The 27,652-nt window shown below is 44.0% G+C and overlaps 1 protein-coding gene across 4 annotated transcripts in view; it reads left to right on the top strand.

Annotated features, from left to right (window-relative positions):
* The window catches only part of CLCN5 (chloride voltage-gated channel 5), a 156,234-nt gene that overhangs the window by 121,572 nt on the left and 7,010 nt on the right, over positions 1-27,652 (top strand). Inside the window, exons 1-10 of one of the 4 annotated variants that reach the window (XM_073901803.1) lie at positions 8,583-8,601; positions 9,770-10,163; positions 10,750-10,901; positions 13,690-13,789; positions 17,245-17,432; positions 20,416-20,538; positions 21,406-21,612; positions 24,449-24,529; positions 24,773-25,315; positions 27,162-27,348. In XM_073901803.1, the coding sequence (XP_073757904.1) occupies positions 10,794-10,901; positions 13,690-13,789; positions 17,245-17,432; positions 20,416-20,538; positions 21,406-21,612; positions 24,449-24,529; positions 24,773-25,315; positions 27,162-27,348 (1,537 nt within the window). In that variant the 5' untranslated portion in view covers positions 8,583-8,601; positions 9,770-10,163; positions 10,750-10,793. Of the gene's footprint in view, positions 1-8,467; positions 8,602-9,177; positions 9,269-9,769; positions 10,164-10,749; positions 10,902-13,689; positions 13,790-17,244; positions 17,433-20,415; positions 20,539-21,405; positions 21,613-24,448; positions 24,530-24,772; positions 25,316-27,161; positions 27,349-27,652 lie in introns of those variants that run through there. The other 3 variants (XM_073901804.1, XM_073901802.1, XM_025857651.2) reach the window with 3 other exon arrangements.

The following is a 27,652-nucleotide window of genomic DNA, read 5'->3' as shown; positions in this document are numbered from 1 at the left end:
CATTTTCTTTCTTTTTTTTTTTTTAAAGATTTTATTTATTTAATTGACACAGAGACACACACACACACACACACACACACAGAGCAGGAACACAGGCAGTGGGAGCGGGAGAGGGGGAAGCAGGCCTCCCGCCGAGCAGGGAGCCCCATGTGGGGCTCCATCCCAGGACCCCGGGATCATGACCTGAGCCGAAGGCAGTCGCTCAACCGACTGAGCCACCCAGGCGCCCGGTATTTTCATTTTCATTTGCTTCAAAATAGTTTGTAATTTGTCTTGAGACTTCATTGGCCTGTGGGTTACTTGGAAGTGTGTTGTTTAATTTCTAGGTATTGGGGCATTTCCCAGCTATTTTTTTATTGGTTTCTAGTTTAATTCCATTGTGAATTTATGGTAAAGTGGCCACACATTGGGCTGTTTAATGTTTGGTGTAACTGTCTGTGCCAGAGTGTTAAAATTTTGTAGCAGTGTCCTTGTTTTTTTTTTTAAGATTTTATTTGTTTGAGAGAGAGAAAGCAAGGGGCGGAGCATGAGTGGAGGGGGAGTGGCAGAGGGAGAAGCAGACTCCCTGCTGAGCAGGGAGCCCAACATGGGACTTGATCCCAGGACCCCCAGGGACCATGACCTGAGCCACCCAGGCGCCCTTGTAGTGACCTTGTTTTTGTGTCACCTCTTGATTTTGAGTTTCCTTTAAGTGCAGCTTATTGATAGAGATTCTGTGGCTCAGTTCTTTGAGCTGCAATCCACTGTCATTACACGGGAGCCCTATGGTGTCGTGGTAAGATATGTGGGAGCAGGTCTTTTTATAATTTTCTGTGAAATCTCAGTGTCTGTTGGGCATGTGTCTTATGGCTGTGACCTTCACACGGTTTCGTCCAGTGGTACAGTTTTTGTTCTCCCTGCCCCATACTTCTGTTCTGACCACGGCATTCCCAGTCCATTTCCTGGAAGCGCAGGCCCCTGTTGATATGCCTATTTTTTTCCTTTGGGTGAGACAAGAAGGCTGGTAGGGGTGGGGGTGGGTATGTGGGGGGGTGTGTGTGCGCGCGCGCTCTCTCGCTCTCTCTCTCTCTCTCTCTCTCTCTCTGCTGGAGTGAGAGGAATGCCCTTCCCCCAGTTGGGAGAAGGCTGAGGCAAAGTATTTCCCCCGGAGCATAGGCCTTTGGTATAGAGAAAGCTCTGGGGAATTTCACAATGATTACTCTTCCCCTCCCCTCCTCAGAGCCAGGAGGGGATCTTTCTCTTATCTACCCTGTGAGAACTTGGTAGGGTTCCTGGAGGTAGAGCCCACAGGCGGGCAAGCCTTAGAAGTTTCTCACTCTCACGCGGGTCTGCACTCAGCCTTCAGCAGTTCATCAGCGTCGCCATTCAAGTGTCCCTGCAGCAGTTGCTGCTTCAGTTGGTCTCTACTTCAGGTGAGCAGATCTCTTTGTGTCTTTTTGGATAAACCCGTCTCTGTGGATTTGGGCGTTGCAGTTTCCCCTGCAGCCTTCATTCTCAGGCAGGCCCCTGGAAAGTTCGGGACTTTTCAGTTTGTCCAGCTTTTTCTTGTTGTAGGGATGGGGAGTGACAACTTCTAAGCTCTTCACTTGCCAGAGCTGAATCTGGAAGCTCCCTGTGTGTTTTTCAGCCAGTGGGTCCACTTTGATCCCCTCTTGAAGGGACCCCAGAGCATTGGGTCCCAGGTTGTCATATACTTCACTCATGAGCTGAGTCTTACTTTTCTTTCCTAAGGATCAGTAGTGCCATCTTATGATCCTGCCAGAAGGGTGTTCTCAGATAACTATGCAATCAAAATGCCATTTAGAATTCTTCAAAAGCTTAAGGTCTTCTCAAGTCATGCAGCACAGTGTATGAGTGACCAAAAAAAAAAAAAAAAATCATCGCTAAAATGATAGAATATCAGAGTTGGAAGGGACCTTAAAAATCATGCTTGCTAAACCTCCCTCATTTTACAGACGGAGAACCTGAAAGCCACAGAGATTAAGGCAATTGCCCAAGGTGATAAAACTAGTGATTTGTGGAGCTAGGGTTAGAATCTGTACCTTCTCACTGTGGGACAAGAGGGCCGCCGGCAAAGCCTTTCTTCCCATTGCCTTTCATTTAAAAACTGCGTAAGCCGTCTTCTTCTTGGTGCTTTGCTCCTGGTGTTCTCCAGACACTGTCACCTGCTTTGTTGCTAAATACTCCAGTGGTCTGCCTCTCAGAATGAAAGTCTGCCCTTTGAAATGTGCTGTCTCTACTCTTCTAGCTGCGCTATCATTTTTTTGGTCATTATTTTTCTTTTCAGAACCACCACGTAACGCATAGATACACCTCACTATTAAAGATTCAAACAATGCACATGTATAGAAAATGTGAAAGACCCCCCCCTACTTCCCACTCCAGAGATAACCCCTAAAAATAATTCAGTGTGACTCTTGCAGTTCTTTTTCTCTGCAGTTAACACATAGACACACACTTTTTAAAATATTCTACTTATTATTTTGTGACTTGCTTTTTTTACACACTGTGTTTGAGATTTTTCTATTTTAGTTCATATCAGTCTACTTCTCCCCTTGTGCTCTGCGCCTATTACCGGACTCTTTCATTGTTTCCAGGTTTTGCTACCACTAACAGTGCTGCAGTGAATAACATACACACATTGGTGTGGCCAGGTACATGGGTTTCTTTAAGAGCAGTTGTTAGATTTTATATTTATAATTCATTATTTCTGTCTATGACATCACGCTGTTTCCATGAGCCCAAGAAGAATCTCTCTCTCTCTTTTTTTTTAAAGATTTTATTTATTTATTTATTTGTCAGAGAGAGAGAGAGAGAGGAAGAGAGCGCACACAGAGCAGGGGGAGCGGCAGGCAGAGAGAGAAGCATGCTTCCCACCGAGCAGGGAGCCCGGTGCGGGGCTCGATCTCAGGAGTCTGGGATCATGACCTGAGCCGAAGGCAGACGCTTAACCGACTGAGCCACCTAGGCGCCCCCAAGAAGAATCTCCTAATTGGTGTTTCCTCTCCAAGTTTTTGCTCCTGCAAAGAATAATTGCTGATCTCTTGTTCCCAACTTCCTTCTGGAGATTAATAAAGAGAAACCAACACAGACTTAGGACAGAAGAAGCAGAGAACCGCTGCTTCTGAAACAGTAATTACAAGTTATTACACAGGACTGTGCTAGCTAGGAGGTTTCCCAACCCTGGGGTATGTTATATGCATTTTAGGGCAGCGTCTCCCTACCCATGACATTCCCCAGGCCTTTTGTCAATCCCATAAATGTGTAAATTTGAGAAGGAAGGAATGAAGAGCAAGTAATGGAGCTGAGGGATGTTTTCTTTACGTGGACAAACCCCTCGGCAACCTTGTTAAATCTAGTCCCTCTACTTCCAGTTCTCCATGGATTTTTGTGGCATTCTAGTCCAGCAGGAGCCTGCCGATACCAAGCCATAAATCCACATGCCATTTCTCCCAGCTTTGATAACTCTGGAAGTTCGCAGCCTGGCTCCAGTGGTAATGAAAGTGGATTGGGTTGGGAACTTCCAGATTAGAGCAGATGCTGGGGGTAGGAGGCGTAGAAGTTACACTCCCACACTCATGTCTACAACCCAGTGGGGACAGAGCTGTATCCATTGGGAAATGGGGAGTCCAAGGGTGGTCTTAGAATCTAGATTCCTTCTTGTTTCCAAAGTCTTTTCCCTATCGCTTTCTGCCATGCCTCATCTTCCTGTGTACTGCTCAGAATCCTCAAACTTCACTTAGTAGATTTGTTGCCGTTTTTGCAGTCCCATTACCCGCATCTCTTACCACCTCTTATTTTCTGATATATATTTTTAAAGATTTTATATATTTGTCAGAGAGAGAGCACAAGCAGGGGGAGCTGCAGGCAGAGGGAGAAGCAGGCTCCCCGCTGAGCGAGGAGCCCAATGCGGGACTTGAGCCTAGGACCCTGGGATCGTGACCTGAGCCGAAGGCAGACGCTTAACCGACTGAGCCACCCAGGCGCCCCTCACCACCTCTTATTTTGTCTAGCTTTCAGCAGAGTTGGGATAGAGAGCTTCCTCTTTGTTGTCCTTCCTGCCTCTTAGACAACTTCAAGTTTTAACCTGCTGTGAACGGAAACCAAAGCAGTCAGTCCTGAAATGAAATGTATGCAAACCAACACAGGCACTGACCAGTCAGACTGGATGCCGGACGTAGCACTCGGCAGTGTCCTGGGGCCTCCTCATGTTCCAGCTGCTGAATCATGGGGAACATTCAGGAGCCTTCCAGGGGATGGTTGGTGGGGAGAAGAGGCTTCAGGAAAAAGTAGTTATTTATCCACAGCTCTGGAGGTATTTCAGTATTTAACAACCAATATGGCTGTACAGATGGGTATCAATGGAAAGTCTCCTTGAATACGTGTCCCAGGGGCCAAACTAAGATAGTGTATTAAAGCATGACATGGTCCTGTGGTACTCTCCAGGGCTTAGATGGGAGGGCTACTCCACCAACAGTTGCTTTTCAGCCCCTGGGTCTGGGTAAGTGGGAAAGCAAACTAGAAGTGAAATGGAGGCTCAAGTTGATAGGTCTTAAAAGTATTGACTAATATTGGGGCTTCAACTGTAATGCAGTCTCAAACCTAGGGATGAATGGAGTGTGGAAGGGTTCATAACTTTCTGGGAGATCTAAAATGGATGAGCCAATAAAAGAAGGGAAGGGGCTGCAGATACGGAAGTGAGAAATGGCATACGATAGGCTCTTAGTACATGCCGTTGAATGAAGGTAAAATTTAAATAACCACAAGATGAATATCTGCTGATGTATGCTAGGTAGAGTGTTGAATTTTTTGTAGGTGTCATTTCAGCATTGCAAACATACAATATATCCTTGTAAAAACTGAAATATATTTTAAAAAATGGGACTTTTTTTCGGCTCCTGTGATCATACCAAGAGCCCTGCCCCATTTCTCTAAGTGTTTCTTTCTTCCTTAGGGCAGCTGCCAATAAGTGAGCCCTCCTGCATCTGCCATATTACTAAAGCAGTATTTCAGGGTCTGTGCACCAGGTTTCCTTCTATCCTCTTTCCCCTTGTGTTTTTGTTAGTGTTTAACTAGTTCACTTAATCAGTTACTGTTCAGCTCCCCAGGTAAATTTCTAGTGGCTTATTGGTTAGGGATTGAAGTAAACATGACTCTCAAATTGGAATTTCTTTTTTTGTATTTTACAGGGTTGTCTAGTTTCAAGCATCATGTGATTTGTAGGAAAAAAAAATTAGAAAGTAGTTTCCATAAAGGGGAACGAGCTAAATGCATTCATTTATATGCCGCCTCATTCAAGCGATGTGTTTCTAAAGACCCATTGTTAAGTTTTTAGACCTAAGTGTAACCTACCGGGAAAGCTGTTTAAGTGTTGACTTTTTTCTGGACATTTTTTCCCAGACTCAAGCAGTGCAAATTACCCTTTAGGGGCTTTAAAAAATTATTCAAATTGAGATCTAATTGTACTTTAACTTGAATCATTTTCCTATTAAAGTATTAAATTGTTTTATGTGTAACTTAGAGCACACTATGCCTTAAAAACTTACTTGAGGGCGCCTGGGTGGCTCAGTTGGTTAAGCGACTGCCTTCGGCTCAGGTCATGATCCTGGCGTCCCGGGATCAAGTCCCACATCGGGCTCCCTGCTCAGCAGGGAGTCTGCTTCTCCCTCTGACCCTCTTCCCTCTCGTGCTCTCTCTCTCTCATTCTCTCTCTCTCAAATAAATAAATAAAATCTTAAAGAAAAAAAAACTTACTTGAGCTAAGTTTTACCTTTTTTTGGTACGGAGGCAAAAATCTAGACTTACTTAAGTACCTTAATATGACATTTAGGGTCCCATTTAATTTTACTCTTCCTTCCTTGGCAGAGAATTTACACACCAGAAGCTTAACTCTTAATACACTGTTTTTTGAAAAGCCCTTTTGCATTTTGTGACTTTCTTTGTACCTCAGTAGTTGGTCCCCAACGGGATAATCTCTGCTTCTATTCTTGACAACTAAGTTTTATAAATTTACCATTTCTTTCTAGTAAGTTAAAAAAAAAATGCTAAGAAACGAAACCAGTTCGATGTGGCATATCACCCACAGTTTAAGCTGTTTGTCATCCAGTCAGATATAGGTATGTCTGTGAAAGAGTGGAAACAATTTAATCCCTCTCATTGATGAAACCGAAAATAGTTGTAACATCATTGTCATTATTATTATGTACTTTTAAGTATTTTATTTGTCCTATTCTAAAAATTACGAGGATATTTAAAAACTCTGGGTCTACACTTGTGCCAAATGCCCATTAAGTGGGCTCCCTATGCTGAAAGTTTTAAAAACAAATATAACACTGTATGTTAACTACACTGGAATTAAAATAAAAAAAAAACATTGTTATTGGAGCCACTGACATTTTAGAAATCAGAAGGTGATCTGATCACATCTGTGTTCCAGAAACATAACTCTGTTTGTCCCCAAATGTTGACTATATTTTTTGTTTTTTATCATAGGCTGCATTACAAATCAGTAAGCATTCTGTGTCTTATTTTCACAATAATATCAATGGACCTACGCCTGGCAGTCTGTATCATGAACATATGCTAGAGATTACAAATTTGGCACAAAGGGGAATTGTAATTAAATTAAATCTCATTTTAGTACAAGGACTGCATTGTAGCTACCAGACCTAGTTTTCAAAGGAAGTAAATTTACATGGAATGATAAAGTCCCTCCCCTAGATGTAACATTTGAAAAACACATGAGCTTACATCAAAAGTTATTAGAACACGGTACCAGTCCTACAATTCAGTCACTGTACATTGAAGAACTATACATTTTTATAAATACCAAAACATATACTATCTTGCGTAAAATCATCTAGTGAGATAACATACATCTTACCAGATAATGTAAGTGAATTCCACAGTTACCTTCAGAAACTAGTGGTAGGATCCTGTTTAATAAAGAATGACTTTGAAGGAGGCTTATGAGTTTGGGCATGTTACACTCTTTGAGTAAGATAGACACACTTTTCTAAAAGTACAGTTGTGTAACGCAATCATACTTGGGCCACAAATCGCTTTTGATTTTCAAGCTTTGCAGTTCATTCACAAATACTATCAGTTGCCACTTCATTTTAATTCTTCTCATTAATGCTAGCTGAGTTCATCAAGAGACTGAGATGTTACGATAATGATGGACTGGACCCAAAGCGCACAGGTTTCACGAAGTCCCTCACATTTCATGAGGTTTTGCTGTATTAACATTTTTAGGATGCATCGGGCCCTAAGAAGTGATGAGAGTGATCACAACATTTCAGACCCCTACATTTAGGTCTGATTATTGGAGCACACTGACTGGATTAATGTTTAACAGCAGCTGTCCTGCGGATTCACTGAGGAAGTTGTGAGATGGCTATTTCATTCTCCTTTACTCGACTGGCCTTATTGCACAGTTAATTAAGACCTGCTGGAGAATAGCCTTAGGAATAGGGCCTGGGAAGGGAGAGCCTTTTAAATAATGCAAATGTAGTAGTGCATTTATTTTCACAGCTGAAATAGCTAGTTTTACCCAGTTTGGATTAGTGAGATCAGATTTGATGTTGCTTTCTGGGTAGAGAACTAAATACTATGAAACAACTCATGTTCTTGACTGTAATCTGAGCTTTTAAGTTACTAGGTGCTATTAAAGAGCTGAGCTTATATAGTAAGTTCACATGCAGTTCCGTTTCCATAATTTTCTCTAATTATGACGTATACACAGAAAGACATAGAACATATGCATACAGTTTAAAGAATGATTATCATGTGGACACTCAGGTAACTACGGGTCAGATCAAGAAAAATTACCGGCATTTGGAAGCCCCACCCTCACCATGTGCTCCGTCCAGAAGGCGACCCCCTTCCCCTCCTCTGGGTAGCTACCGTCTGTACTTTTGTCATTCCCTTGCCTCTCTTTGTAATGTGGCAACTTACATTTGCGCCCTAAAATGGCATAATGTAGGTTGGCCTGGTTTCAAACTTCTGTGGAGAGAGTTGCGCTATGTGCCCCTGTGTTTGGCATCTCTCACCCAGCGTCACATGTCTGAGATTTCTTCCGTGTTTTTGCTCTCCAGGGCGTTTTCTTTAAAAAGGCTTTTCTGTATTTGCCCCTCTCCCTTTTTAACTTAGGATCCCCGTAACTTGCCTGAGTGCTCTCAGATAGCCCTACTTTGCCTCCCTGGATTTGCTGCTAAATAAGGTCTAAAGACTGAAACCTGCCTGCACCCCGGTTTTGTGAACTGACCTGGCGGCCCCCGTGGGACGGCCTTGGTTTAGATGAGACTACATCTTTAAGGCGCCTGTGCTCGGTTAAAAAAAAATCTTCCTTTCTCCAAGGCTGGTCCAAGGGTCTGGTCACGTGACTCCACCAGTGACATCACATTCTGACCGCCTGGGGAACACTGGTGGTGCCTTAGGTGGCATTTGTTCCTGCAAAAGGCAGAGAACGCAGCAAGTGCCCTTCTAAAGCAGTGCCTCCCGGGGCTCCTTCTAGAAAAGCGCCGCAACCTAAATGGCCAAATGTGGGCTGCCCAGGTTATTTCTTCCTTGAGGCAGAAAAAAAGAAAGCTGTGATTGAAGGTAAGCCGACTTGAGCCCAGCCCAGGACCGAAGTGTGACCCCAGGGAGAAGGGGATCTGGAGAATCACAAGCAGTCTGTTTCTCGGCTTCTGATCACTGCTGGCGCTTTGCAGAGCTGCCTGACAATTTGCGTTGCTAATAGGAGACTATCTACAAAGAAGGATGATGCAGTGCTCATGTTACCTAGTGATGTAATAGGATTCTTTCCTTTCCTGTTAGGAAGCTGTTGCAGAGCTTCATTTTTTACGTCCTTAGAGCCTTAGAGCGGGGGGGGGGGGGCCCTCCTTTGATACATCGTGTAACCTTAGATAGCTATTGGGTGCTTTTAAAAATCAGTTTCACCAAATCCTCTCTAAATTTCTCCTGAAAGGAGAGCCCTTGAATCAGAGCAAATTCATTTGGAGCATTAACCTGCTTTCAAAAGCCAATTTCTGGTTGTTTGGTGTCCTATGTTCATGTCAGCATTTGTCTCGAGAATAGAAACAGCTTTTTTTTTTTTTTTTTGCCCCCCCCCCCCCCATACTTTATTTTCTTTCTGTCCCCCTTTCCTAGCTGGCTCTTTCCCTCCAAGCTCTCAAACACACCGGCATTAATGTTTATCAGTATGCCACTGACATGATAGGAAACGCTGGGCTGGTGATTCAGCAGCCAACCATTTTACAGCCAGGTAGGTTCAAGATATGGAAAGGACTTTGGTTTAGGGGGTTTTAAGATTAACTTGCTCCCCTCCTCCACTCCAGCCCCACCCCCACTCCCACCCTCAATATGATTTGGATTCTGCAGGGCTTTTCCTTTTAAATGTGTGTGCTGCTGGTGAAAGGTATACCAGGTGAAGTATTTGGAAGACAGTTTGTAAATCAGGTACAGCTTGGGGGTTAATTTCCACTTACCCTACTACAGTGCTGAAGTCGTCCCTACGGAGTTTAGAGTGAAGATGGGGATGAGGCTGGGTGGGAGGGAGCTGGGTTTCAGCTCAGGCCCACTTTGGCCTCCTCTGCGGAGGGATTCATCACCAAACAGTCTGGATGAAGCTTTGTCCCTGCCAAGGTTGATGCTGCGAATGTGAGCTTTGGCTGGTTGAGTTCAATGATCGCATTACTCTGCATTTTTTCCTCAGCTCGCGTTTGCATAAATTCCTGAATACTGTTTTACATTTTGTGTTTAATAGAGAAATACTGTTTCACCAGAGGACGGTGGAAATATTTGGAACAAGTTTGTCAAGCAATACTAAGTAACCTTGTGTGTGTACAGCTCCTGAGTTTGAATACTTCTTTCTCATCCCCACCATTCGGCAAATAAACTTTGATTCCGCTGATATTTATTGAATCTTGGCTATGTGTTAGACGCGAGAAGGCAGTGATGACTCAGATAGAGGGCTGCCCTCAAAGAGCTTCCGGTCTAGAAAGGAAGACAAAACATTTGCATAAGTGATTGTAATAGAAGCGCTGAAAGCAAAGCAGATAAAGGACTGCAGTTGGGCAAGTGGATATGTTGCTTCCACTGAAGGATCAGAGAGGGACGGCCCATCGCCAGACTGTGCACTGGTCTTTGAATCTCTACTTGTAAGTCTTGGGCTGTTCTGACATTCTACAAGCCCATTACATCAGGGATCAAAGTCTTCCACCTATTGAAGGGAAATGTGTACATTCCAGCCAGCTTAACTCTTGAAGAGGCTGACTTGCTTTCTTTGGCATTCCCACTCAGGCAAAAGCCACCTCCCAGAATTGAATTACTGCCTTACACATGCAAAATGGTTTCTGATGTGATATGTCTGCAAAGACCTTTGGCCCTTTTGTCTCCCTTCCATAAAAGAAACTGAAAAACCTAAGCTGCTCCGCGCGCTCCTGTATTTTGTTTCATAAATCCTTTCCCACTACACTTCAACTCCTGTCAATTCTCCCTTTTGTACTGTCCTGCTCATCTGTCCCTTTCCATTTATACGGCCTGAAGGCACTCACCGTTTTGTGCCTAGACCACAGAAACCTCTAAATACGATGGATGTTCCCACCAATGATTATATTGCTTTATCAGCACACCCTAACTGTAATCATCCGATGGTTTAAGGACTCACCTTTTGGTACTTAGCAGGGAGGTATCAAAGTGTTTAGAGTGTCTGAGGCACTAATGTCTGCTTCCTGTTCAATACAGAGGACAGGTCATACAATGGTGGAGGAATAGGTTCTTCAAATAGGATGATGGACTTCTTGGAGGAGCCAATCCCTGGTGTGGGGACCTATGATGATTTCAACACAATTGACTGGGTGAGGGAGAAGTCACGGGACCGGGATAGGCACCGAGAGGTAAGAACAAAGATGGTACGTGAGCTAAGTGTCAGGAAGCACCAGGGGAAGAAGTTGAAGATACGTATTCTTTCCATGTGTGCTTTCCTTCAGCCCTGGATCTGGCTGAATCTGGTGTCTACTGGCAATGTAGGGTTTTATTTTTTAACTTATTTTTATTTTTAGGGCATCTTGTATGTGCTTTTAAGAATTTCTATTTAACGGTGATTTATCTTCCTGTAGTAAAGTAGTTGGAAAGAATCCTTGCAGCCCTGACGTGAGGATAAGTGCCTAGCAAAGAGGTGAAAACCAACTTGGTGGAGGGGACCGAAGTGCATTTCAGAGATCGTCTTCCTCGATCTCGTTTCCCTTTTTTTTTTTTTTTCAAAAAATGATTTTTTTTTTTTGTTTTTTTTTTAAGATTTTATTTATTTATTCATGAGAGACACAGAGAGAGAGAGAGAGGCAGAGGAGAAGCAGGCTCCCAAGGAGCAGGGAGCCCGATGCGGGACTCGATCCCAGGACTCTGGGATCATGACCTGAGCCGAAGGCAGACGCTTAACCATCTGAGCCACCCAGGCGCCCGATCTCGTTTCCCTTTTATGGTTTTCCCTGAAACAGGAGTTTTAGAACTAAGAAAAGAAAGGGTGCTGCTTTCAAAGGAATAAAAGAAGAAAAAAACCCAAAAAACCCCAGAGCCCTGGTGTTTACTGAAGCCTACGGGATAAAGTCCTTGTGATTATGGCTCTTGAACAACCATAAGACAAAATGTACACATTCGACTCAAACCCACAAGACCAATCAAATCCAAAATTAAGGACATTAATTAAATGTGATAGGTACTAAGATGGCGCTCATGGCTATGACACAGATTCCTTTGAATTTGGTGAGAGAATTTCCCCACTTTTCTCTTTCCAGAGTCCCGTGAAAACCTCTTAAAGCAGTCTGTCTTTAACTTGTTGCTGTGTGTCATTTAAATCAGGGAATCACAATTTCTAGCTCGCATCAGGGCCTCACGGAGAGCTTATTAGAAAGGGAGGGCCCTAGCCCCAGTGATCCGAATTCAGTGGGTGATCCTCTGGTGAGACATTCTTTCAACCAACCTTCGGTGTGGTTCTTTTTTTCCTTACTATTTCTGCTTTGAGTCCAAATTTAAAATGTGATTTTTTTTTTTTAAGTTGGTCCCACTCTCTCCTGTGTTCATGATTTCCTTCTCTCAGAGCCAGGCAAGTCTCCTGAGCAGTCAGGGGCAGATCGCTTCGTATTCTTAAGCCATTTCCATCTCCTGACTGGTTTTCTCATGATCACCGGAGCCTCACAGTCAGGTTGTCCCTGGGAGAAGCTTTGAGAAATTCCTGTGTAATCCTTGGATTTGTGACCATCTCACTGAATTTTCTATCCTAACTGAAAAGGGGGATCTCCACAAAAACACTCCATGTTTTTTTCATAAGGTTGCCACTGTTTGGAAACATGCACACATACTCTATCGTATCAATTCATCAGGCAGGCTTTAGAATTTCTGCCATCTGTAATTCAAAGTTCAATTTGTCATCACGTGCATATTCAGCATGTTATTTACATTGTGAAAGTCACCTGGGATACGACAAGGGCATCTTTCCCACTATCTGAAAATGGTCACATCTGAGACACATTATGCCAATTAACAATAATTCAAAATCAATTAAAATGTGTTTATCAAGTGATCAAAAGGGACTTTTTTTTTGCATTAAACTGTTCATCATCTGACTGGAAACACTGTCACAGAAAAAAACATCACCTCATCTACTTTCAGCACTAAAACTGGAAACTTAAAGTCATAGGTCAAGATGAATTTTTAAAATGCTTTTAAAATGTTTATAATAATTTATCATTATTTGTGATAGTGCTGTAGATGAAGATGGGGTAACGAAGTCACAGTTTCAAAGATAAGAAATAGAGGTGCAGAGAAGGGGGACAATGACAAAGCTGTCAGAATGCTTGGTTTTGAAATGTGGGCACTGAAGGGTTAAATTGAGGCAAGGGCAGAAGACCTTTCTGCACCTCTCGATTAGCCTCAGATATTCCCAGCAGGGTCTTTTTTTTTTTTTTTTAAAGATTTTATTTATTTGAGAGAGAGAGAGAGAGCATGAGCAGGGTGAGGGGCAGAGGGAGAGGGAGAAGCAGACTTCCCTCTGAGCAGGGAGCCCGATGCGGGGCTCGATTCCAGGACCCTGGGATCATGACCTGAGCCAAAGGCATCAGCTTAACTGACTGAGCCACACAGGCACCCTTCCCAGCAGGTTTTTGAAAATAGATGCATCCCTGATACCATTTAGTATCTGTGATCAGTGCGGGGAGCAAGTCTTGGAACTTGCCTCACTTGAAGCACAGCCCGGATAGGAAACCTCCCACTGTACTTTCACCACTCAAATAAGCCCGTGTTTGTCGATTGGAAAAACAGTCAGCCTATTTGCCTGAGTCAAGAGACCATCCTTAGAATATCGGATGTCTGGGGCAGACAGAGACCACTGCAAAAAGCAAACCAAATTGAGGTGATAGAGAATTAGCAGCTGAATGGGGAATCCCTGACTAAGGTACTTGGAGCCATTGCGATACTGCAGAGAAAGGTGGGGTTCAGTAAGACAAGCTTCAGTAAACCTCCCAAGTTCCCGATGAGGTCAGTTCACCCCGAGATTATTTGAGAAGTAACTCCAGATTGGTCTCTCTGCCTAATGAACAGATTTATCTTTGTATTTCTTTACTGTGCATTTTAAGGTGAAAAAGCAAGCGTGTGTATAGAGTGTACCAGTTTTTTCTCATTTCTCCCTAGATTACCAATAAAAGCAAAGAGTCGACATGGGCCTTAATTCACAGTGTGAGCGATGCGTTTTCTGGCTGGTTGTTAATGCTACTTATTGGGCTCTTATCAGGTATGGTAAACTGTGTTTGTTTTCTAAACAAATCTCCTAAAACTGTGGTGTGCTCTTCCCCCAAGTCATGAACTGAGTTGAGTGCTGTGCTTTACAGTTTTCCTACATGCAATATATTGCTGGTGGACCTTGAGGAAGCTCAATGCTCCCATCTGTAAAGGGATACTGCATCCCCTTCCTTAAATAAATGCAGTTAAAAGGGGAAATGTATCTAAATGCATTTGTATGCTATAAAATATTGTATCCATTTTAAGGCCCTATTAGCACTGCCTTCCAGTGATTGTCTTGAGGAGGAGTCCTTCTAATAGAGACAATCAAGGTTTTTTTTTTTGTTAAAGATTTTATTTATTTGAGAGAGAAAGAGAGCACGAGCAGGGGAGGGGCAGAGGGCAGAAGCAGGCTCCCCTCTGAGTAGGGAGCCCGACTGGGACTTGATCCCAGAACCCAGGACCCAGGGATCACGACCCAAGCTGAAGGCAGATGCTTAACCAACTGAGGCACCCAGGCGCTCTGAGACAATGTTTTTTGTTTTTTTTTTTTTTAAACACATACTATGTGGGGTGTATAAGAGGAGATAGAGAAGAAAGAGAACTTCCTGGGAGCTTTTTGTAGGTGTTTCTTAAACATCTGCTCTCTCATTTGGTGGTGAAGAACAGCATAGAAGATGTGGCCCATGCCCTCAGGAAACTTACATGCTGGTGGACGAGTGGGATGGCACTACCTTTTCCTGTCATCTCGTCAACCTCCCAAGCCGCTCCAAACAATGCACAGTCTAAGTAGGAATAGTGCCCTTGCTATGCCCATACAGCTTTAAAGCAAGCTTCCAGGCAGGCTTCCCCTCCCACCGGGGAAGCAGAAAGCCAAAAATACCCTGGCAGAGATACTAAGGGTTGTATCCTTAACGGCATTCAACGATGGGCCTAGGAGGATCTGGAATATTGAGCTGAAAGAGAAGTTAGGTGGGAAACCTGGAGGTAGATGGGATAAAATGGCCGTTAGCACGGGCTCTACTTTGCAGCTACTGGGACTTGAATTCCAGCCCTGGCACTTGATAGTTTTGTGACTTTTGGCAAATTTCTTAACCCTTGGCAGCTCTAGTTTACTGATCTATAAAATGGGGCTCATAAGAGTACGCATAGTCCACGTTTGCTGTGAGGACAGAATAGTGGGTAGATGAGATCTAGCACGGATGGTGCTCAGCACGATGCCCACAGTTGTTAACAACACCGCTGCTGCTGTTACCTGGAGAAGCGTTATGAGCCACAGAGCATAAGACGGTTGCTGCAAATGAAGAAAGGCTCAGCCATAGCTGGGTTTTCAAAGATTATCTAGGGAAGGGGTCAGCAGTGTTTTTTGGTAAAGGGTCAGATGGTGAATATTTTAGGATTTGTGGCCCTCCCCCCCAAAAAAAAACTTTACTTGCAAGCATAGAGGCAGATTTGACCCCTGGGCCATAGTTTGCCAACCCGTGGTCTCGGGGCTTAGTACTACCCCTACAGGCTCGCGCGGGAGAGAGAAGTGGTCTGGCCAGTCTAGAGTTGGCTAATGGTAGACCGAGTGGTCTGTAATGCTAAGTATTGCAGAGAGGCTGAAGGGAAGGAAAAGGTTATAGTTTAGCAGTTAGTAGGATACCAGTGACCTTGGAAAACTATCTCATAAAAAAATATCAGGAGTCAGATTTCAAGGGGAAGCGACCAGCGTAGAAGTTCCGGAGCTATTTGGTGGCCATTGGAAGGAGAGAAGGGACAGAAGCTTGGAACGGTAACGAGGACAAGGGAAAGCATTTTGTTCTGTAGGGTAAGGGAAACCTGATAAAATTTGTCACCGGGGAAGAAGGGGCCCATCGGGAAAAGAAGGCAAAACAGCAGGAGAAGGGAGGATAGGATTGGGGGTACCGGCATTAGGTAGAATAAGACAGGCTCACACGAAAACAACCAGAGAACAAGCCAAACTCTGTAACACATGTCAATTTTCTGAATTAAGAGTTAGGATGAAGAGTTAGAAGGCTGGAGAAGGTGGGCGTGGCCGAGAGGAGGTGTCAAACAAGGTGTTAGATTTGACTAGGTTATTCAAGTATGTAAATAACCTCTGTTAACACTTTTAGCACCTACCCAAACATACACATGACATGGCCTCCAGCCTGTTGGAATGTAGGCGTAATATCCTCAACTTTTTAATGTATTTCTTGTCACTCGGTGGCCAGTGAATATTTTTCTTTCCCTCGAACACACAGGGCATTTTGTTTTTAAGCACCGCAGAGCAACAATAGAAGCAGTGTGTCTGAACGCAAGAACAGTCTGGGAATTCAGGGGCTGTGAATTTTATGGTGTCTTTGCTATTTCCCTAAAGCGTGATTCTAGACCATTTCATTTCTTTAGGCCAGAGTTTCTTTGTCTGGACGACAGAAATGATGAGAAGGCCAGAATCGAAAGTACTATAACGATCTTAACCCTACCAGTCTGTTAACCATAGCACATAAATCCCCATTCACTCTTCAGCTTCTCAGAATTGCCTTTGGTGGCTGTTCTGCAGATAATATTGTTTGCTCCTTTCTCAGTATGAAAACTTCGAGATGTTCACGTGCGAGGCTCAGGAGGCTTCGACATGTCTGTAGCTTCATGTAACTTTCCATGTGCTTTTTCAGGTTCATTTCCCTCAGCCTCGAATGCCTTCCTGCCATGGCTCAGGCTCCCTCGTCCATGGAGCAGGATCGCTAACAAGGCTGAGCTCTCCTCTCAGTAGTCTTCGTCAGCTCCCTTCCCCCGGCCATCTCAGACAAAGATCATATAAGAGTCTTCAAGGCAGGCAATTCACATTTTCTCAGTCTTCTGTAAATAGTGAGAATAAAATGCTCTTTAAGAAATTTGATTGTCTTCGGAGATCAGTATCCGGCAACTGTGAGGCAAAGCAGAGTCTTGGCCATGTAAATCAGCTAAAGGGCAAATCTACTCACCCCTTGCGCCCACCCAACCACTTTGCCCTCCCCCAAGCTCCCCTATGTAGAAATTCTACAGACACAGTGTTCAATGCAGACAGTGTTTTGTGTTTTTTTTAACCCCCTCTTGAATAGGCATTTATTTATTTTTTAAAAAAATATTTATTTATCTGACAGAGAGAGAGTGAGAGGGAACACAAGCAGGGGGAGTGGGAGAGGGAGAAGCACGCTTCCCGCTGAGCAGGGAGCCTGACGCGGGGCTCGATCCCAGGACCCCGGGATCATGACCTGAACCGAAGGCAGACACTTAACAACTGAGCCACCTAGGTGCCCCATTTTGAATAGGCATTTAATGACAGGCGAAATCTCTTGGAGGTGATAGGTGGAAATCAAGCAGACAGACCATCAGAAAGAGTTTGCAGGCGGAGCCGGGAAGTTTATGGCTCGTCCATTATTTTGCTGCCATTTCCCTCGTTTTCTCTTGACAACTTTGGCCTTCCCTTCCCTTGCCTCAAATCAGGTTCCTTAGCTGGCTTGATAGACATTTCTGCTCATTGGATGACAGACTTAAAAGAAGGCATATGCACGGAGGGATTCTGGTTTAACCATGAGCACTGTTGCTGGAACTCCGACCACGTCACCTTCGAAGACAGAGACAAATGCCCAGAGTGGAACAGCTGGTCCCAGCTTATCATCAGCACCGATGAGGTAATGCATTGTGAAGATTTCCAAACCGCCGGCTTTTATTCTTACGTTGACTGAATTTCTTATACTGTACTCACCAGCACTTGTGGAATGCGCCCCTCTTTTCCTCTTCATGGAAAGGGGGACCAGCGCCAGCTGCCTTTCTCTGTGGTGTGAGTGCGACCCTATTTCCCTCGCTTTGATGCTTTACACAGTGACTTCATGTTTTTGCTTGTGGTAAACAGTCCCGGTGTTTCTCCTTAGCTGTTAGTACGGGGTGTGATTGAATCTGTCTTTCTCTAATAATTTCAGTAAAAATGTCAGAGCCAGCCAACAGGGACGCTATAATTTCTAACAACGACAGAGTGGCTTAAAAATGTGTCTGTTGTATACACTCCAGAAGTCATTTTCCCCTGAGCATTGCATTAGTACATTAAAAAAAATAAGGATACATTCCATATGAAAATAACAGAAACGCAGGAATAAAATTGCCAGTAGCCTTCTTTGGAGAATAAATCAATATTTTCATTTGTCCTTGTCTCCTAGCAGATATTTTTCAATGTAAAGATAACTTTGTTTTCCAGTTGCTTCCCTCTCTGTTACCACTTGAGCTGTTTGTTAGATCTCTCCTACTAAAAACAAAAACACACCAGACAGAACAAAACAGCTCTCAATTCCCAGTTCCTTTCTGGCTTCCACCAACCAAAACAGGTACCATCTCAGCTCACTCCTCATTTACTCTGTTGGCAAAGTGACTGAGACAAGGCTAGGATATATATTTATACATTTAAAATGCATTTTTATTCCTACTTTGGTCCACAGATGATTTGCAATGGGGTGTGTGCATGTGTGCGTGCACGCGCGCGCGCACACACACAGTCAAGGGAAAAGAAGGATAGGAAAATAGTGAAGTCAGAAATAAGAGTGTTTATGTACATAAATGACTGTACACATTGGCTGGGGCAAAGAGCTCCGTAAAAGGGTTAGGTACATACCATACGTGTGAGAGGGTTTAGGTCTGTTCTTCTCCAACTGGGCTAAAGTTGGCGTGCCAGTGGGTGGGTAAAAACCACAAGATAAATGCTGTGTGCCTTCTCAGAAAATCAGTGGGGTTTTTTTTGAATATTTTTTTCTAAAACTACCTTGGATTACAAAGGGGTGCAAAATTTCCATGTTTATTAAGATAAAGCAATCTCTGTTTCAGCTCTGCTCCTGAGTAGCCTATCCCCTACCCTCTCTCCTAGATTAGGAGTACTTGGGTAGAAAAGTTTGAGAAGCCCTGGAATGTAGGGTGAGTGTGTGTATGTGTGTGTGTGTGTGTGTGTGTGTGTGTGTGTGTGTGTGAGAGAGAGAGAGAGAGAGAGAGAGAGACTCCCTTGCCTTTTTTTATTCTTTTATTTTTGAAGTAATTATAGATTCACAAGAGGTTGCACAGCAAGGGAGGTCTCCCATACCCTTCACCCAAGCCTCCCCCAATGGTGACATCTTCTATGACCAGAGGATAGTAGCAAGACAAGGATATGATCCACAGACTTTATTTCACCAACTTTACGTGCATAGATGTGTGTGTGTGTGTATGTGTGCATGTGTATGTGTGTATGCAGTTCTCTACAGTTTTATCACACATGTAGATTTATGTAATACCACCACAATCAGGATCTAGAACTATTGTTCCATCCCTGTAAGGCTCCCCCATGCTACCCCGTCATAGCCATTTATGTGTTTTTTTAAGTATTCCAACTGTGGCTTTCAAACTGGAGCTTGAGATTTGCTCAAGTGACACATTTCTCTGGCCGTCTTTTTTTTTTTTTTTTTTTTTTTTTAATGAATGAAATCCTTGCCTGGAGAGTCTTCTAGATTCTAAGAGTTCTCCTGCCAAGAACTTAGCCTCCAGGTTTCTGGCCCCAGCCGCTTTTAGCTACTTGCCTTTCCACTCCCTCTCCCTCTTTGATTCCTGCTTCTGGAGTCTTCTTCCTCCCTAGCTACATTTGAAAGGCCAAGAGAGAGCAATTATTTATTCCTCTGAGGGATTAAAATAATGGAAAACTTGTGTCAAAGCTATAACTCAGGAGAAAAAAAAAAAAAACCCTGAGCAGTTTGGCTCTGCTTGTTTAGGTCAGTGAATTATTTTAATAATGTTTTACGTTTTAAGAAGCCAGAAGTGCAGTGAGTTGTGTGTTTCATGTAATTCGAGTGAGTTTCAACTTCTCTTTTTATCAGTAAGCATCATCTCCTAATGTTCAAAATTGCTTTTTTTTTTTTAAGATGTAACTATTTGCCAGCCCTTTATGTTGGTGACTCCTTATTAGTGGTCAAAATTATATTTATTTTCTGGCAGACTTGATTATCCTAGGAGGACAGTGTCACAAGTATGTTCTCTCCATTTTAAAAAGAGCTGTTGCTGTTTTATTCTTCGGATGAGCTGGCATCTCACTGGTTTTGTTCTATGGTCAGAGCCTGAAACTTTCTACTCGCATCTGCTTTTTGCTGAGTCTGTGACAGCAAAATTTCTCAAAGATGTGGTGGCTCCCTATAGAACGGAACTGTGTATTTGAAGAAAAGCGCTCAGGAATTTTTGACACCATAACCCCCTTGAGAATTTGACACCAGGGCAAGTAGAACTGGTCTTCACTTCAAACGCGTAGCCAAGGTTCGGCCGTTCCAGCAAGAGAGCTTTCCAGGCTCTTAATAAAATCGACATAAAATCAGATCTGTTTGACCACAGAACCTGCCTGAGGTCTCGTATTGAATGTGAGTTTGCTTCGGGTTTTGTTTGTTCTTCGTTCTTGTCCATCCTTAGCAGCTGGCGTCAGTTTTCCTTTGCGGGGAGCAAAGCCTCTCGTTTTCAGTGCCAAGTGGGCTGACAGAGTTTCAGGGGTCGCCTTTGAGCGATGTGATACAGGTTTTTCCCCTTCCCGAGCCCCTCTCCCGAAACCCTATTCCTCCTCAGTGCCTCACTGAGGCTGCCAGGGCTAAAACAAGCTTCTTTCTTTTTCCCCTGTTCCAGGGAGCCTTTGCCTACATAGTCAATTATTTCATGTACGTCCTCTGGGCTCTCCTATTTGCCTTCCTTGCCGTGTCTCTTGTCAAAGTGTTTGCGCCTTACGCCTGTGGCTCTGGAATTCCTGAGGTGAGTCTCTCAAACGGTTTATAAATGGTTAACAGTAGTGAATCCTTCCTGGTTAAAAGCCTTTAATAGGTATTCCAGCCTGTCCTGCAATTCGAATATGAAACAGGATCAGACCCGGAGGAAATGTGGGGTCTCTCTAGATCTTCCCTCAAGTCTCCCAGCCTGGGCCACCTGGACACGAAAGGGGTGGATTCCTAGCCCCCTTGCGGGTTCCTGGGGAATCAGGCCCTTTGAAGGCCAACCCCTGCTCCCTACCCAAGGAGATCAAGTGTAGATCCCAGGTTTCTGGCCGGAAAAAGTAGTGGTATTGTCAACTTTGTTCGAGCAGGAGAAATAAAACTATTTTGCTACATTTCCTATAATGTGATTCGGGCTTAGAAGGAGGGTGGCCGAAATCCTGTTTCTAACTACTTTTGGCTTAGATTGCTTGACAGTGACCGAAACCACTGAGATTTGAGGTTACCCAGACGACCTTGCCCCTCTCTGTTTCCTGACCAAGTCATAGTTACAAATTTCTTTGGCAGAGAATCAAGGCTCTACTGGCCTGTAAGGATGTAAGTAAGGAAAACACCCTCCCACTCTGCCTCCCCTTCTCCGACATACACACACTGTCATGCTGGCAGTACTCCCTTGCCCAGCTAGCACATGGCAGGGGGGTGGGGGTGGGAAAAGGAACTTGAAAGCTTAAAGAACAGTTCTTGCTTTCTTGGGCTCTCGGGATCCCTCCCAAATTGGGGTCACGTAGGTCAAACATTTCTATGTCACTTGTTCGAAAGGTGCAGTTTCCATAATGAGGTCCAGATTATTGCTTCCCAACCTTGTTTACTTGCTTAGTCTATATTCAATCTCTCTGTGTTTGACCTGCAGATAAAAACTATCTTGAGCGGTTTTATTATTAGGGGCTATTTGGGTAAGTGGACCCTGATTATCAAAACCATCACGCTGGTGCTGGCCGTGTCATCTGGCTTGAGCCTGGGCAAAGAGGGCCCCCTGGTGCACGTGGCTTGCTGCTGTGGGAACATCCTGTGCCATTGTTTCAACAAATACAGGAAGAATGAAGCCAAGCGCAGAGAGGTAATGACAGATGGCCCGAATTGTCTCTTTTTTTGGTGAGCATAAGTGGTACGATCTTAGGGATGAGGATCTGGGGACTCGACCAATGTCAGTACAAATACCCTTTGACCCAGTGGTTCCACTTCTAGGAATTTTTCCTACGGACACCCCAAGTGTGTGGGAACCAAGGTATGTGTGTGGGGCTGGTCAGTGCAGCATTTGTCAATATCGCAGTAAAACGAAACAATCGCGAGGTCCATCAACAGGGGAGCGATCGAATAAACGATATTCTGGCCGTACTATAGAATACTAGGCAGTCGTTAAAGAAGATAGCCTTACGAATATTGACGTGGAATGATGGCTACAAAATAGCATTAAGTTTTAAAAGCCAATTTTGGAATGATGCATGTATAGAATAACTCAGTGTTTTTTTAAAAAGTATGTATATGTGCACCTAGAAAGAAAATGTCTGGAAAGTGGTTTTACTCCAAACTGTTGAAAATGTCCACCTGTGGTGAGCAGGAAAGTGAGGTGGTAGTGAGGGAGAAGTAAGGACTTTAACTCTAATAACCTTTATTACATATCACTCTATACAAGTTGTGCTGTTTTATAACAAAATAAGTTTCAAAAATAAGAGAAGATTTTTAAAAGAAGTCATTTATTCCTGTGAACGAATATAAGCTCCACATGTGTTTCAGGTACCAGCTTTTCCATCTTTTATTTCTACCTTAATGCCACACTGAATGAGTTTCTCTGTGTATAGGATTTCTGTCTGCCTTCTGCCTCAACCCTGCTAACAGCACCCCCACCGCATCTCTGTAGCTGTTCTCACGTTCATGCGGTTCTTAATGTGTATCATTTTGCGGAGGAAGAACAGTTTTTAGAACTGTCCCGGGTCATTGGTTACTTTTATCCTGCTATAATTAAGGATTTAAGAAAACAATGGTTCTTGCTCCGTTTTCCTTGAATTACACAGAAATCACATAGGAAATGGGTCAAGGCCAAGGTCATTTCATTAGAACGGATTTTTCACAAAATTGGAACCCAGTGATTTATTCAGAAAACAAACCAAACCAAACCATAAGGCCCAGAAGGAAACTCAAAAATGTTGAGATTTCAAATATGGAATCCATTTTGATAGTTCAAGGGGGAAAGTTCCTGGCAGGAGAGGAAGGTTAGCAGGAAAGGGAGAGGGAAGTTGGAGTCGATTGTTTAGCTACCCGTCAAATGGCAGTGGGGCGTAAAGGCAGTGTGAAACTGATGAGGTTGTTAGATGGGAATAAGGTACAACAGAAGCTAAAGAGATGAAAAAACCAGTTTAGCTGGCAAGAGTAGAGTGTTGATTCTTGCTGGTTTTGCGTGGGTAGGGGGACTTCGAAACTATAGATTGCCGGTTTCTTTCATTCCATAAAATTGGCATTTTTGTTCAGACAGTTCCTTATAAAATGAGAGGGGGAGTTCGGGCTGTTTCCCTGTATAGGTGTCCTGTATTTCTCTAACTAGACTCGTGAATATTTGCATCTTGAGTTCACTTCCTATGGTTTATTTAGACTTTCCAGTTATTTTTTCCTGTCCCTCTCACCATCGGCAGCAACCCTTTTGTGTCCCAGGGCCTTGTCAAAGTGCGCAGATGGTTGAGATTACAGATTTGAGAAGGAAGGGCATAGACAGACTCCACTCTGTCAGCAAAAACTTGAAGCAAACCCGCCATCACGGTTCTTTCTTTTTCCTCATAATTCATCCTAAAGAGTCACTGAGATCCTCTTGTTTGACTGTCCTCGTTCTTCTCAGATGAAAGCCAGTATATAGGCACAAATTTCGAAGTCCTCCCAGGCTAGCCCCGGAGACCTCACTCCTTCCTCCCCTTCATTTTCCTGGGCCATCCTGCGCTCCCAGGGAAACCTGCCTATTTATTTTGCCAAGAACCACTTTATTCTTCAGAAGCTCTTCGTTTTCATTGAACTTTCTTTTAAAAATTTCCTTACTACCACAAATCACGTGTCACTCCACAGCAACCAGAATCCAATGAAAGGACTTTATCCTTCTGTTAATTCTGGGGTGTTGGTCATGCATATTCTCCATGCGCATGAGTGTGCCTACATACTGAGGTTGAGCTACGTAACACTCGCTCTCTTCCTCTACCTCCTTGTCCTTTTTTATTTCCCTCTGACAGCTTCTTCCCCTTCCTCTTCCTCTCCCACCTAGCCCTTTTCCTTGCCTCACCGAAACACACTTGGGTCTTCTCTTCCCTTCAGAGTCTATCCCCTTGCTTCTCGTTGCTTCTAGTTTGCTCCCTATTTCTGTTTCCACCGGTCACCAGGCACCGAGAGGGGCACAGAGTACAGGAACCCCCAGCTACCTGTTGTATGAATATTTGCAGCTCCTGAGTAGCTGTGAGCCAATTGTTGCTTCAGTTTTGTATCATGACAGCCTTCTCTAAAATCTCATTTAAAAAGCATTCCTTAATAAAGAAAGCGCTATGTAAATATATCACTGAAAAGACTTCATTTAGGTGGTTAATAGGTCTACAGACTCAAGTTCAGTTAATGAATTGAGAGTACTGGGGATGAAGGGAATGATTCGGAACAAAGTACATGCCTGGATTAATTACACAGGAAAGACCCTCTACCTGTTCCAGCATTTGAACCATGCATTTGAAATGTAGCCTGCAACGTTTGCTCTCAAAATAAGTAAATATGAATTGAACTTCATTTTTGATCAACTGGATATGGAGCACGTAAGTTGGGTTTTTTTTTTTTTTAAATGTTTAGTAAACACTAACATTCCTTTTTTAAAACATGATCGACGGTAGAAGGGTGTCATTATTCCAACACTAATTTTGAGTTTTGGATTGTAGGTCTTGTCGGCTGCAGCAGCAGCTGGTGTATCTGTAGCCTTTGGGGCACCAATCGGCGGGGTGTTATTCAGCCTAGAAGAGGTAACTACTATTTTCTGTCTCTGGAATATGTGTGTGTTGCTTTCGTGTCAGGAATCCTGGCCGGTGTCTATGGGACATTGCGGACCGGCAGTGCTCCGCCCGACTCAGCGGGTTACCATTTACCGTGTGACCAGTGCTCTCTGGGCACTTCTTCGGTCCTCACAGAACTGCAGCAGCGACTGTTCACCTGAAACTGTTTCTGCATCCTGGTTTACGTTTGCTTTCTCACCTTCTTTCTTCCAGGTCAGCTACTATTTCCCCCTCAAAACACTGTGGCGCTCATTCTTTGCTGCCTTGGTGGCAGCTTTTACTCTACGTTCCATCAATCCCTTTGGCAACAGCCGCCTGGTTCTATTTTATGTGGAGTTTCACACCCCCTGGCATCTCTTTGAGCTCGTGCCCTTCATTCTGCTGGGCATATTTGGTGGTCTGTGGGGAGCTTTGTTTATCCGCACCAACATTGCCTGGTGTCGGAAGCGTAAGACCACTCAGCTGGGCAGGTACCCTGTTGTGGAGGTACTCGTTGTGACAGCCATCACTGCCATCCTGGCTTTCCCCAACGAATACACACGCATGAGCACAAGTGAGCTCATTTCTGAGCTGTTCAATGACTGTGGCCTGCTGGACTCCTCCAAGCTCTGTGATTATGAGAACCGTTTCAACACAAGCAAGGGGGGAGAGCTGCCCGACAGACCGGCTGGTGTGGGAGTCTACAGTGCCATGTGGCAGCTGGCCTTGACACTCATACTGAAAATTGTCATCACCATATTCACCTTTGGCATGAAGGTGAGCACATCCTTTTGATACTTGGTGGGTAGATGTGTGGCTGTGGGTTTTGGGGGGCAAAGCCAAGACACCATACAATCTTCAAAGCTCATGTGGCATTTCCAGCTTCATGTAGCATTATCCCCCACCCTCAGAAGCCCTCACCGCCCCCCCCCCCCGTGTCCTCATAACTTCCTAGACAGTTGTACCTCTACCAAACATCATCCAAGCCTAGTTTTAGGCCACATGCAAACCTCAGTGATGAGATTTAAGGAGAAGTGTGTTCTCCTTTCCAGAGGAAAACAGATTTTGCCCCTCAAAAGGGATGGTGAGGTATTTATTCATGCACATTTTGTATTAAAACAATGTCTGACCACCACATTTTTGGTCATTATAGGGTGGCTTTAGAGTTTGCCAATAGAGCAAAATATCAAGTTGAACCAAATGAAGTAGCCATTATTCAACCATTTTGACCCTAAGATGGCAGTGTCCTACGGTTTGGCCCAGTGTGGCGCTAAATGCATTCTATACCATTGTCATCAGTGCCCAAGTAGCAGGAACTTCACAGGTGATCCCAAGTTAATAGTGCAACTGTCAGAAGCAGATGTCGGGCCAGCATCTTTTATTTTCGGTACCTGTTACCATTTCCATGTTTCAGAAGAAATCAGAAAGGAACATTCGTTGAGGTATTTTCTTCCTCCTCCCTAGGTTATTTGTTTGTCTTTTCTTTAGCACCCACCTACCAAGTTAGTTCCCTCTGTTCTCTAGGGAAATGGAGATTCGAACCAGAAAAGACTCCACAGCTCAGTTTAGCCGGTACTATAGTCTCCGAATTGATACGCATCCTCCTCGACACCCTGGAAGGTTTTACAGTGCTTCTTGAGTGATTTTTTTTTTTTTCCCCATTGTGGCTTCGTTCTTTCCTTTAAAGTGAGTGTTCAGACCATCGGACCCACCCAGATTCATATGTATTCCACAATCAAACACAGCCTATTTAAAAATAATCTGCTGTTTTATTTTGTCCTTGTCATCATTTCCCTCCCTTCACACAGAACATTGAGAATTCACTGTATATATCCCAGGAGTCAGGAAATAGAGCGGGAGACCGATGAGAGGGTCTTTTGGTGGTGGTGGCAGTGGGTTTTTTTTGTTTTGGATAGTCACGCAACCACAGTTACTACCTCATTTAAAAAATGTCATCATTTCGTCTTTCTTTATACCGTTACAAAATAAAATGTAACTTCATGTACAATCCTTTTAATGCGAGCAGTAGGTTAAGATTCAGTATATGGGAGTGGTTAGGAGCATTGCGTTTCATCCCCAGCACTGGTATTTACTGTATCCTGACCTTGGGTGAGTTACTTCACCTCCCTGAACCTTGAGTTCTTTGTGATTGGGTAATCCTAATGCCTGTCCCCCCAGGGGTAGTTGTCAAGAACTCAGGGAATCCTGTCAGTTGAGTATCCAGCATAGAACATGGTATATAGTCAATAGAGGGGAATTGTTGCTAAGAATTCAGAATTGGGGAACATGTCTGCATATATGAGAAACTCCATCTATTTTCCTTTTTCTTTGGGAAAGGCTTAATTTCTGCCTCCAGTTCTGTGTTGGTCTGGAGAATTCAGGCTCTTGCCTGATGGACCCCGGATCAGGGTAAGCTTCTCTGCAGTCGTCCTTGCCTGCACGTCCCAGAGAACCTCTAGCCCCTGTAGCGTTACACAAGTCTTTACGGCCACTTGCTAGCCTAGTGCATAGTTAAATTGTCATTTGGCCTGTTCGCTTCGCAGAGGGTCAGTCCTCTAGCCCTTACCACGTGCCAGGCGGGCGCATCATTCCTCCCTAAGCACCCGTTGCTTTCTCTTTGCAGATCCCTTCTGGCTTGTTTATCCCCAGCATGGCTGTTGGTGCTATAGCAGGTCGACTTTTGGGAGTGGGGATGGAACAGCTGGCTTATTACCACCATGACTGGGCCATCTTCAACAGCTGGTGTAGCCAGGGAGCGGATTGCATCACCCCCGGCCTGTATGCGATGGTTGGGGCTGCAGCCTGCTTGGGTGAGTGGTGTCTGCATTGGGTTTGAAGAAGTTGCCACCCAGGTGACATCATGAAGAAGCATGATATGAAACACAGTTGACTGCAGATTGATTTATTTTTTTTAAATGACCATCCGTTTCCTTTTGGGTTTGCCATTTTTCAAGTGCTTTGGAAGCATTCTTTATCATATAGCTACATTCCTCCCTTTGGGGAGCAGTTTTACTCTCAAATTTCATCATACTAAGGAAATGATCAGAAACGTGGAGAAGGATATCTGCCCAAGAGTGTTCATCACAGGATTATTTATGATAGCAAGAAATTGGA

This window comes from Callorhinus ursinus, unplaced genomic scaffold, assembly GCF_003265705.2.
Source record: "Callorhinus ursinus isolate GAN/ISIS: 27379988/994484 unplaced genomic scaffold, GSC_fseal_2.0 scaffold16, whole genome shotgun sequence".
NCBI classification, from domain to species: domain Eukaryota; kingdom Metazoa; phylum Chordata; class Mammalia; order Carnivora; family Otariidae; genus Callorhinus; species Callorhinus ursinus.
Note: the sequence above shows the minus strand (reverse complement) of the source record. Positions and strands in the feature narration are given on the sequence as shown.